General features: G+C 54.3%; 1 protein-coding gene across 1 annotated transcript; it reads left to right on the forward strand.

The window, feature by feature from the left end:
- The first annotated feature begins 3,572 nt into the window (after positions 1–3,572).
- Positions 3,573–10,244, forward strand: LOC119104163 (leukocyte elastase inhibitor). Its single transcript, XM_037227843.1, has 4 exons — positions 3,573–4,221; positions 5,141–5,345; positions 8,023–8,189; positions 8,930–10,244. The coding sequence occupies exons 1-4, from the start codon at positions 3,764–3,766 to the stop codon at positions 9,132–9,134; spliced, it is 1,035 nt and encodes a 344-aa protein (XP_037083738.1). The 5' UTR covers positions 3,573–3,763; the 3' UTR covers positions 9,135–10,244.
- Positions 10,245–10,919: the final 675 nt, after the last annotated feature.

Here is a 10,919-nt window from a genome sequence, read left to right on the forward strand (position 1 = left end):
TTTGAGAAAAGCAGTGTTTTGCAAACGTTACATAACACTCACGTCGGTAAAAACAGATAAAACGGAAAGTGTTGCTTCCATAGTGATGAGCCGGGAGTTTATCAGCGGCTCATCAGGGCGGCTAATTCAGCTATAAATGCTGAGCTGTGCAGGGGGACTTCGAGAAAACCGGTACCGTGGGCAAAATCCGGACCGTTTCATCTGTCCATCAGCAAACGGTTCAACAGGTACAAGGCGCCTTTTACTTACGTTATCTCATTTGTCATTGATCTTGCCCACGGACGTTTTCCGTGCAACATTGCATGACGAACTTCACCCGCGCCGATGGGCTCAACATGACCTTGTGGTCTCAAAAATGACGAGGAAGCCGAATGAAGCCATTGAACGGAAATCTTTAAAAAAAACAACAACACTGAACTGCTGCTCAGACGCTGCGATTCATCTAGTCTTGTTAAAACGCCATTGGAGTTGTGGCGAGAAACTAATGATTGCATGGAAGTGATGTGCGTCTTACGTCGATGATATCAATGGAATTCCGGATCCGCCATTTCGCTAGGCGGATCGGCTTGTTAGGCGACTTTAGATTTCTTATCAAATCACCGCACTGGCAGTCACGAACACTTCTCTAACCCAGGGAATCTGTCAGACCACACCTGTGGCTGGCATCGGTTACTAACCCTATAACCATGTTTTGGCTCTAACATATTACCTCAATCGACGGTCATTTATTATATTAGAGACCTCCATGGAGCCGGCTGCTTGTCATGCTATCAAGCTGGTGGCGCTTAAGCCTCATAGCTTAAGACTTGACAGACTTGACCAGACTTGTAATTATTTGGTGTCGGCGTGACTAGACTCGTGACGAAATAATCGGGATCGATACGCTTGGATGCTCAATTGCGTATCGTAAGGCCTTTTTCCACAACGCCTACCTTCACGAGGCTTATGAGGGCCTACAGATGGCCTACGTTCCGAAGGCCTGTAATCAAGAGACCTACGTTCAGAAGGCTAACTTTCCTGAGATCGACGTTCAGAAGGCCTGTTTGCACAGCACTTGTGTTAAGAAGGCCCGCTCCCAGAAACCATGTGTCTAATAAGCTTGCTCACATGAGACTTGTGTTCAGAACGCCTCCTGTACAAGCCTATGCTCTGAAGGCTTCCTAGGGGCGCACCGCACTCGTCCACCTAAGGGATGGGGGGGGGGGGGGGGGTGGGAGGGGCGGGTGCGACGCACCCCATTTAATCCTCTCAGGCTTCTGAAACTACGCCCATGCCCTTACATGGTAGTACATGCCTTGAAAAACCTCGGCTTCTGCCATCTTCTGACCTCGTAGCCTTTGCGCAGATGGTCTCCTCTAATCAGAGGGGTCAAGAAAGCAGGCTTCTTGAGCACAAGCCCAGTGAAAGCATTTCCTCTGTGTGTAAACACAGTGTATCTGGACGTAGGCCTTTATACCACATGCCTGGCAGCAAGAGACTTGAACAATCTTCTGACCATACTTTTGGGTATAGTTTTTTGGGCTTTTTAGGTTTTCTGATTGTAGGCTTTCTGAATGAATACTTCGTGAAAATAGACCCTGTGGAGAAAGGCCTCATGAATGCATGTCTTTGACCCAAGGACCTTTCCAAAAATGGATCCCTCAATGTAAGCCTTCTGAAGAGGTCTTTTGAAGACGTTCCTGAAAAACAAGCCCTTTCAAACTGGACCTGTTGAAAAGGGTCTCTTAAGAATATAATTTAAGGAAGTTGGCGTTCTGTAAGTATACCTTCAAAACATAGGCTGTCTGGAGAAAAAGCCTTCCGGAAATAGGTTTTCTGAACATCAACCTTCTATATAAGGGCCTTCTGAAAGTAGGGCTGCGCGCTCGCAGTGCCCGCGGCTGGGCTCAGTGGCAAGCCGTGAGACCGCGCCGCTACAACGGCCTGGCTGCAATAGCAATCACAATGGTGGGGAGGGCCGATGGCGCTGCTGCGGTCTTCATGGACGCGTGAAGCTGCTGAAGCCATTAGAGTCACCGTGCCAGATCGCTTCTGGCTGCTGGCCGAGCGGGTGGTGTGAGCAGACGGCGCCGACGGCGTGAGTGAGCGGCGCCAGCAGCGTGAGCGGGCGGCGCCAGCGGCGTGAGCGGGCGGCGCCGGCGGTGTGAGCGGGCGGCGCCGGCGGTGTGAGCTGGCGGCGCCGGCGGTGTGAGCGGGCGGCGCCAGCGGCGTGAGCGGGCGGCGCCGGCGGTGTGAGCGGGCGGCGCCGGCGGTGTGAGCGGGGCGGCGCCGGCGGTGTGAGCGGGCGGCGCCGGCAGCATGAGCGGGCGGCGCCGGCGGTGTGAGCGGGCGGCGCCGGCAGCATGAGCGGACAGCGCCGGTGGCCCGGCCCGCTCGCGGCCCGCTGCAGCGGCACCGCGCTCAGGCCGACAGACAGTTACGCCCGCAGCTGTGGGCACGCAGACCCCAGCCCTCCAATTTAATGGTCTGCTGACGGGGACAGTCTGTTTACGATAGGTGTACAGGGAGGGGTGGGCAGGGGCGCCGGCGGTTCCGGGTGCGGGCGTGTGGGGAAGGGCGCCGCCCGCAGCGAACGATCGAAGTTCACCGGGTCCAGAGTGGCCAGAGTGGCATGCGGAGGATCGCAATAGGATTTATTCGTGGTGGTTCGTATCTTTCCAAAACTCCTTTTTCAAATAGCGAGCTCTTTTGAAGCTGGGCATGACTGCATATCTAAGTCACTCGCGATGATATATATATATATATATATATATATATATATATATATATATATATATATGTGTGTGTGTGTGTGTATGTGTGTGTGTGTGTGTGTGTGTATATGTATTTCACACTCATTTAGCCCCCACCTATACGTAAGCTTGCTGAATTATGATGCCTCCAGATGAAAACAATCATGCGTCTTCTCGAGGCGACCTATCAGGAGCATAGCACCATTAAGTGGCGAGGATTCGCCAAGTGTGTGGACGGCTGCCAGTGTCGCTGTCCAGTGTCCATTGTCACCTTGTGCTGAGGACAACGTAGCTGTCTGTGGACGCCTGTCAGTGTCGCTGTCCAGCGTCCAATGTCGCCATGTGCTGAGGACGACGTAGCTGTCTGTGGACGCCTGTCAGTGTCGCTGTCCAGTGTCCATCGTCACCATGTCGGCCCGCTGTCGGCAGGCGGTGAGGACTGCCTGTGTGAGCACCGACCCGCTATCGGCAGGCGGTGAGGACTGCCTGTGTGAGCACCGACCCGCTGTCGGCAGGCGGTGAGGACTGCCTGTGTGAGCACCGACCCGCTGTCGGCAGGCGGTGAGGACTGCCTGTGTGAGCACCGACCCGCTGTCGGCAGGCGGTGAGGACTGTCTGTGTGAGCACCGACGCGCTGTCGGCAGGCGGTGAGGACTGTCTGTGTGAGCACCGACCCGCTGTCGGCAGGCGGTGAGGACTGTCTGTGTGAGCACCGACCCGCTGTCGGCAGGCGGCGAGGATTGTCTGTATGAGCACCGACCCGCCGTCGGCAGGGGTGAGGACTGTCTGTGTGAGCACCGACCCGCTGTCGGCAGGCGGTGAGGATGCGCGGCTGCAGCTGGCTTGGGACGGGCGCCGCCCTCCTGCTGGCCAGCGTCGCGACCCCTGGTGCCGGCGCCGACCTGCTGCAGCAGTTGTCGCGCGCCCACTTCGACTTCACGCTCAGCCTCTATTCGGCGCTGGCCGACGACACCGCCAGCCGACAGCAGGACTTGCTCGTCTCGCCGTACTCAGTGTTCTCACTGCTGTCGATGCTGTTCCTGGGCGTCGGCGCCGAGTCGCCATCGGCGGCGCAGCTACGCGATGTGCTGCACTTCCAGAACATCAGCTACTCCCATGTGCAGCGCGCCTTCCAGCAGGCGGCGCAGGTGATGCGACACCCCTACTACAAGGATCGCTTCCTGGAGGAGATGGCGCTGCTGCTGGCGCACGACGTGAACGTGTCAGACTTCTACTCGCGCGCGCTGGACGAGTTCTACCGGCGGACAGTGGTCGCGGTGGACTTCGGCGAGCCAGAGGTCAGGCTCGGGCTGCGCCAGTGGCTACTGAACAGCACCGAAGACCATCCAACGCCCGCTGACGCCCGGCTGCCCGAGCGACCGGTGCTGCTGATGATGTCGAAGGTCCACTTCCATGGACAGTGGATGCAGCCGTTCAACGCCTCCATGACCTTTGACAAGGGTCTTTTCTTCCACGAAGGCTCTCAAAGGTGAGGTAAGCATCATGAGCATGAGGAACAGACGCACACACATGATGGATTTTTTAGCACATGCATTTTCAGCAATGCAATGGGGCTACCGTCATCGTTTGGCCTTACACTGTCAGTTTTCAGCAATGCAGAGCCGATAAATTTTGACGGCATGAACCATTCCCAGTTGAAACGTGAAATGTCTGCTTAATTGGCAGTGGAGCACGTTTGTTGCCAGTTATTACAAAAAGCAAGTGTAGAACAGAACGTAAGCACAATTAAATATTACAGGGTTGCCATAATCGGCATAAACTTTGCTCTTCATTGCGGGCCTCAGCTGCTTGCTAGTACCCGGACTAGGTTTGGCTGTAGAAGGCGGGCTATTTAGCAGGCATAAGTGTTTCAAGCGGATTTTTCAGTGACGTATTTTAGAGAATGCAATGCTACAACACTACAGTGCTTTGCCTCCGTCCAATCCCAACTTTAACTGAAGCCATTGCTGCGTTTCTACTCCGGCGTGCTTGCAGGCTGCATGTTTGGCACAGTGTTCGAGTTCTTTGGGCGTGATGACGGGGTGCTGCTGGCCGTGATGGTGAGCGGTTGTACCATCGCCTGTTGGCCCCACGACGACCCCACTGTAGCCGCGCGTGCTCACTCAGGTGGCTTCCAGTCACCCCGGGGCCTGATGCGATAGAGCTTGTCCAAGAGCCGTACATCCAACGCTAGAGGGAATTGCGCATTTCACTTTCGTGATCATGTTCGTCAGGCCTTGTCAAGCGTTCAAACGTGTCGCCTGCTGCGTAGCCGGACATTGCAGATGAACCAATGCACTAAATAAAGTCTCCATTTCACGGTGTCTGTAACAGGTGCACAGCCGCAGCCGCGAGGAGCTGCCAGCGTGGCGACCGAGGGGTGTGACCGGACTCGTCCGCGCCAGCAGGATGGAGGTGCCCGTGATGACGGGACGGTTCCGGCTGCCGATCGGCTACAGTCACGACCTGGAGGCGCGCGTGCTGGAACTGCCGCTCCAGGAGCGTCGTCTCTCCATCTTCATCCTCCTGCCAGACGCGCTGGAAGACGGTCTGCACCGGCTCGAGACCAACCTGACCACGGACAACCTGCGCGCCATGCTCTCCACGCTGAAGGTACGGGCGGCTGCTGTGGGTGGCCGGCACCTCGCGCGCCATGCTCTCCACGCTGAGGATGCGGGCGGCTGCTGTGGGTGGCCGGCGCCTCGCGCGCCATGTCCTCCACGCTGAGGGTGGAGGACATGAGGACTGAGGGCTGAGGGTGGCCGGCGCCTCGCGTGCCATGCTCCCCACGCTGAGGACACGACGGCTGTACAATGTCAGCGCCTCGCGCTGAGAGCAGGACGGCAGCAAGGGCGCCGCCGCCTTCTTCCGCTGCATGGAGAGCCTTTACAAGGGTAAGCGGCCACCTTGTGCGTTACAATCCGTCGGGCATAAAGTGCCGTAATGATTACGATTTTGAGGCGCGTTACACTGTGAGCCCCCGATAATGAGCTCGCCATACGAACTTTTTGGAAGGTGGGCACTGGCAGAGATGTGGGCATCGCCGATCAGCCTCCGACGCAATGGGAAGGTCCATGTTGAAGGTGGCCCTCAATGCATTACAGTTTTGGGTTTGCCTACAAATGCTTCCAAGAAACGTCGAAGATGATAAAGTTCGTTGTACTTGCTTGTATGAAAAGCCGTTTGTAACTTCTCCAAAATAAAGGTAAGTAAAATTTTTGCGAATGAATATGAAACGCAACCAAGGCGTCCTTAATGGTTTGTTCCGCATTTGCATGCGGTTTTGAACTGACAGCCATTTTCGAGATCATTCCCTGCAGTTCAGTTATGCTCTTTTTAAGGCTTTAAATTCTCTCTTTTCTGAGCTAGGCGCACGCGAATCTGTGCAGACTTTTTCGCGCCACCTATTTGGAGGACACCCAAAGGTTCATTGCGCCAAGGAGACATCGGACGTATTCCGCATCCTCAACGGCAAAACTGTATTCAAGGTCAAGAAAAATATCACCATTGGCTCATTCGTCAAGTCAGCACGAATCGCTGCATTTCTGAACGTAAGTCAGCGTTCAGCCAGTTAAGCGGGTGAAATTCAGGTCTCGATCACGAAGCGTAGCTTTATGATACATAATACGAGCAATTGAGCAGTCTTACTATGTAGTTATGACGGACCTGAAATTGGGCATTAAATAACGTCAAGGATAGCGCCGTAACCAAGCATGCAAATGCAAGTAAAAAAAACAACACAAAATCACGAACAAAAATACAAGGACACCATGGGAAAGGGCCAGAACCTGGGCACAGATCGATTGTCGGGCTTGTCACGCGCGCACAAATTAACAAGCTACCTTGCAGTAAGTTGAATACCAGTGAGTCAGCCCTGACACGGCCAGTCTGGTTGCGACTCTGACGTCATAAAAGCGTTCTGTGCCGTTATCAAAGAATGACGTATTGAGGCGCGTACTGAAACAGTGAAATTGTATTATATAAAGCAATCTTAAGCACTTGAAACTATGTTTATAGTTTCAAGTGAGCCTTTTCCAACTGTCATATTTCTCCGTCATATTTCTCTATCATATCTGATACTTGCTTCAATCTTTTCTAACGTGGACCAATCTCTCAAGGCCTACAATTTGAGCGCAATACTAGCACCCATATAGTTTTATAAAGTCCTATCCATACGCTTGCATTATCGCATTGTATTGCGTTCTAAGTGGCCAACGCACTCTATAATACCAACCATCGCATTGCACTGTATTAATACATTGCATTATTACAGCGGTGCATTGTAGTAATACACTACTACATGACTTTGCATTGTTCTACGTGCCGGTGCGTCCGCTCTCACTGGTGGCTATTAACGGACGCATCTGCTCTCACTGGTGGCTATTAACGCCAAAATAAGACGACGATTGGGAGGGGAAAGACGAGGGAATGCATAATGAGGGCTGACGGCTGCAAATACTAGGTGCGAGTCTAGGTACTAGGTTTGATCTGCCGTGCAATATCCCTCAGATACTGATCCTCACGTCCCTGTCCCTCTCCCCCGATGAGGGCAGGGACAGGGCAGAAGAGCTCTGAAGGACAGGACAGGCCCCCTCTCTCGGACATGACACGATCTCCTACCCCTTCTTGGCTTTCCATCTGATGAGATCAGTACCTGGTTGATACTTTCTGTCGCTTATGACGTCCTTTTAGAAATCAATGGTGTCTTCTATCCATCCAAATGGGGATCTCCTGTAGCATAACGGTTTTAAACCGGCCAACTTTTCTGTATGACTAAGCTGATTACAGTCTAAGTCGTTACCTGTTCTCGGTTTTTGTGGGCCTCCTGCACTATCTTAGCTTTTAATCACTTGAAATCCTAATATCATTAAGGCCTTCTCTTAATCATGATAGGAGTTTACCGCAATACGATTACTTCCGACTGCACCCAATCCTTCAATAACTGGATCCTATCCTCTGTCACTGTATGCCGTTGCCACCCATGACCACAGCTCATGGCCGTACCGCCGCGCGCCGACCACGTTCGTCATATCCATCACGTCTTTTGAGGGGTTTCCCAGTATTTCAGTACAGACAGAAGGCTGAAGGTTCTCTCATGCTGTCTGACAGCGGGGAGAGCGACTGTCCACCCAGTCCACCCGGCAGAGCAGCCCCTGGGCGACATGCGGTCTTCACTAGCCACACACGGCCAGGCTACCAACGAACTTTGACATTGACCTGGTGGCTGCCGGGCCGGCCATGACCTGCCCCATCACACAGGGCTCCAGCTGACGGAGCGGCCGTGCCGCAGGACGAGACGGTGCACGTGAAGCTGCCACGCTTCCGGCTGGCCTGCTCTGGTCACCTGCGGCGCGTGCTGATGGCGCAGGGCCTGACGCACGTGTTCGACCCGAGGACGGCCGCCATGACCGGCATCAACGCTGACGGCCGGGTGCACCTCAGCGACCTGCTCTTCTCGTGAGACCCGCCCCGCGGACTCACGCACGCGCCTGCACGCCGACAAGGCCCCGTGTCCGACAGTCGCAATCTTTTTCTATCTCAACTAGCTTGTATAATGTACATATATATATATATATATATATATATATATATATATATATATATATTCGTCTTTATAGATAGACTCCTAGCCTTCTTTCGGACCACCGCGCACGTTAACGTTGCTCGCGAATAATGGCGCAACTATGGAAGCTTTTCTACGTCCTATACTATGGTTATTTCTTGCTATGTCACGATAACAATGTTCTTGTTTTCATTTGAAATTGTAGGAAGTCGGCTGATGGCAGTTTTACGCTTCATTACTGCGCAATGTTAGCTTCATTTTATGATGTGCTAGCGAATGTCGCCGCATAACATTTAACCTTTTGGATACGTCCTTCAGCCATTTCGAAATGCACTTCTACGGCTGTAGGAATACTTCCCTGCCAGCACTAAAAGCCATAATGGGTTTGCGATGAGTGCTTGCACTTCCTAAGCCGTCCGTTGGAAAAGAGCTTGTTTGTGTGACTGAGTCGACTAAGCTCAACCAAGGAGGGGCCCAAATTGGCCTGGCACGTACTGTCCCACTTCGGAGTCATTTGGGTCACTCTGTTACTACACTGTTGTGGCAAATGAACACTGGGAGCCGAGCGTATTTGATGCATATGTGATGGCGTTACACAGTAATTAACTGAGCCATGCTCCGCCTGGGTCGGCAGGGCCAGTGTGGTGATGGACGAGTCCGGCGGGGTCCCGCCGGCGCCGGGGCCCGGCCGGCCGTCTCCCACGGACGGTCGCCGGCGCGCGCTCACCGACAAGTACTTCGAGGTGGACCACCCGTTCGTGTTCCTCGTCTGGGACTACTACTCGGCCATGGTGCTGCTGATGGGCCGCGTGGTGCACCCGGAGCCCATCCTCGACTGACCGCGCGGCCCGCAGTCGAGTGCGTCCCGGTGCGGTGGGGCGACCCGTGGTGGTCTGTTGGTGTGGCGTGCAGTCGCGCCTTGACGTAGTAATGTCACCCTACCGACCCAGACAAAACAGTTAACAGCCACCCTACCGACCCAGACAAAACCGCAAACAGTCACCCTACCGACCCAGACAAAACCGCAAGCAGTCACCCTACCGACCCAGACAAAACAGCTAACAGTCACCCTACCGACCCAGACAAAACAGCTAACAGCCACCCTACCGACTCAGACAAAACAGCCAACAGTCACCCCACCGACCCAGACAAAACAGCTAGCAGCCACCCTACCGACCCAGAAAAAAGCAGCTTACCGTTATCCAACCGACCCAACAGCGACGGCTGCAACTCATTCTACTGACCCAACCGAGACGACCTACAGCATCCCGATGACCCAGCCGCGACATTTGAGTCGTTTTACCTACCCCGCGTGTTACCGATCTGGCACGCTGCTGGAGTAAAAAGTACCAAACTATTAAGCGCATCAGACATTTTGCTGTACTTTGGTGTGACAGTGACACCCTGGCAGTGTGGTGCAGTGTCATCTGACCTGGTAGAGTTGTCTTGTGGTTCCGCCGGTGCTGAGGACCGAACGGCGTGATTATTCAGGCGTCACGCCCCGCTGTTCCTACTGAGGTTACACCGCCCGGCGGTCCAGGTGGCGCCAGATGACCGCCACTAGAGGACTCTGCTGGCGTGGTGCGCGCCGGTCCACGGCGACCCGCAGGAACAAGCCGAGCTTGGTGGCACCGTACGGTTTGGAACGCCGCGCAGTGCATCTAACACGGCGGGCTCGTTATACCTGTTAATTAGTATATTGATGGCGTGGCCCAGATTATACAGCAGCTCGAGGTATGACTTTGACGGGGCCTTATGGCAAGAGCGGGCTGCTGCCGGACTCGGGCGTCCTCGGAGAGTCCTGCCCCATGAGTTTGATGGCGCCCTGTGGCGAGAGTGAACCGCAGGATTGCTGCCGGACTCGGGCGTCCTCGGAGAGTCCTGCCCCATGAGTTTGATGGCGCCCTGTGGCAAGAGTGGGCTGCAGGGCTGCTGCCGGACTCGAGCGTCCCCAGAGTCCTGCCCCGAGCAGCCGGATGAAGACAGCTTCTCCCACCTATGCGCCAAGCCATGAGACGTGGTCGTTTCTCGGGCCTTAGATCCAATACAAGGATTGCATGCGCCGTCAAGATAATGTGTATCTTAAGTGGTTCAAGCCATTTAATTCCGTGACGTCCCGTGACCTCTTTCAGACGCTGATCATCATACAACGGTTGTATTTGTAGAGCACACTACACACAGCAAAATTGCGTAGTTCTGACAACAAACGAATGACGAATAACCTTCGTAGAGAGACTGTACTGTAGCATAAGCATTGTATCTAACATAGCGCGATAACACACATTAAGGTAGCTTCACCACATGACTAGACAGTACACACCCGCCACTGGCACGCTTACATCGAACACACACACAGACTGTCCCCGTCTGGAAACGGTGCGTGCCGTCGCCCAGCTGCGCTTTCGGCGCCGGCACATTCTCAACGAACGTCACGTCTGCACTGCTGTTGCCGACAGCCCGATGTAGTGGTCTATGCCTGCATCTCTACACACAGGGGCATTACCCGACCAGTTGGGAACAGAACGGTGGCTCAAATGCTACGCCGAAAGCTGCGACTCTGAACACAAGGCACGAGCCATTACAAAGCGCTGGATAGCTTACAGCGCAGCTCTTGAAGCATGTGA

Source organism: Pollicipes pollicipes, unplaced genomic scaffold (genome assembly GCF_011947565.3).
Source record: "Pollicipes pollicipes isolate AB1234 unplaced genomic scaffold, Ppol_2.1 Scaffold_5984;HRSCAF=7101_pilon_pilon_pilon, whole genome shotgun sequence".
Taxonomy (NCBI): Eukaryota; Metazoa; Arthropoda; class Thecostraca; order Pollicipedomorpha; family Pollicipedidae; genus Pollicipes; species Pollicipes pollicipes.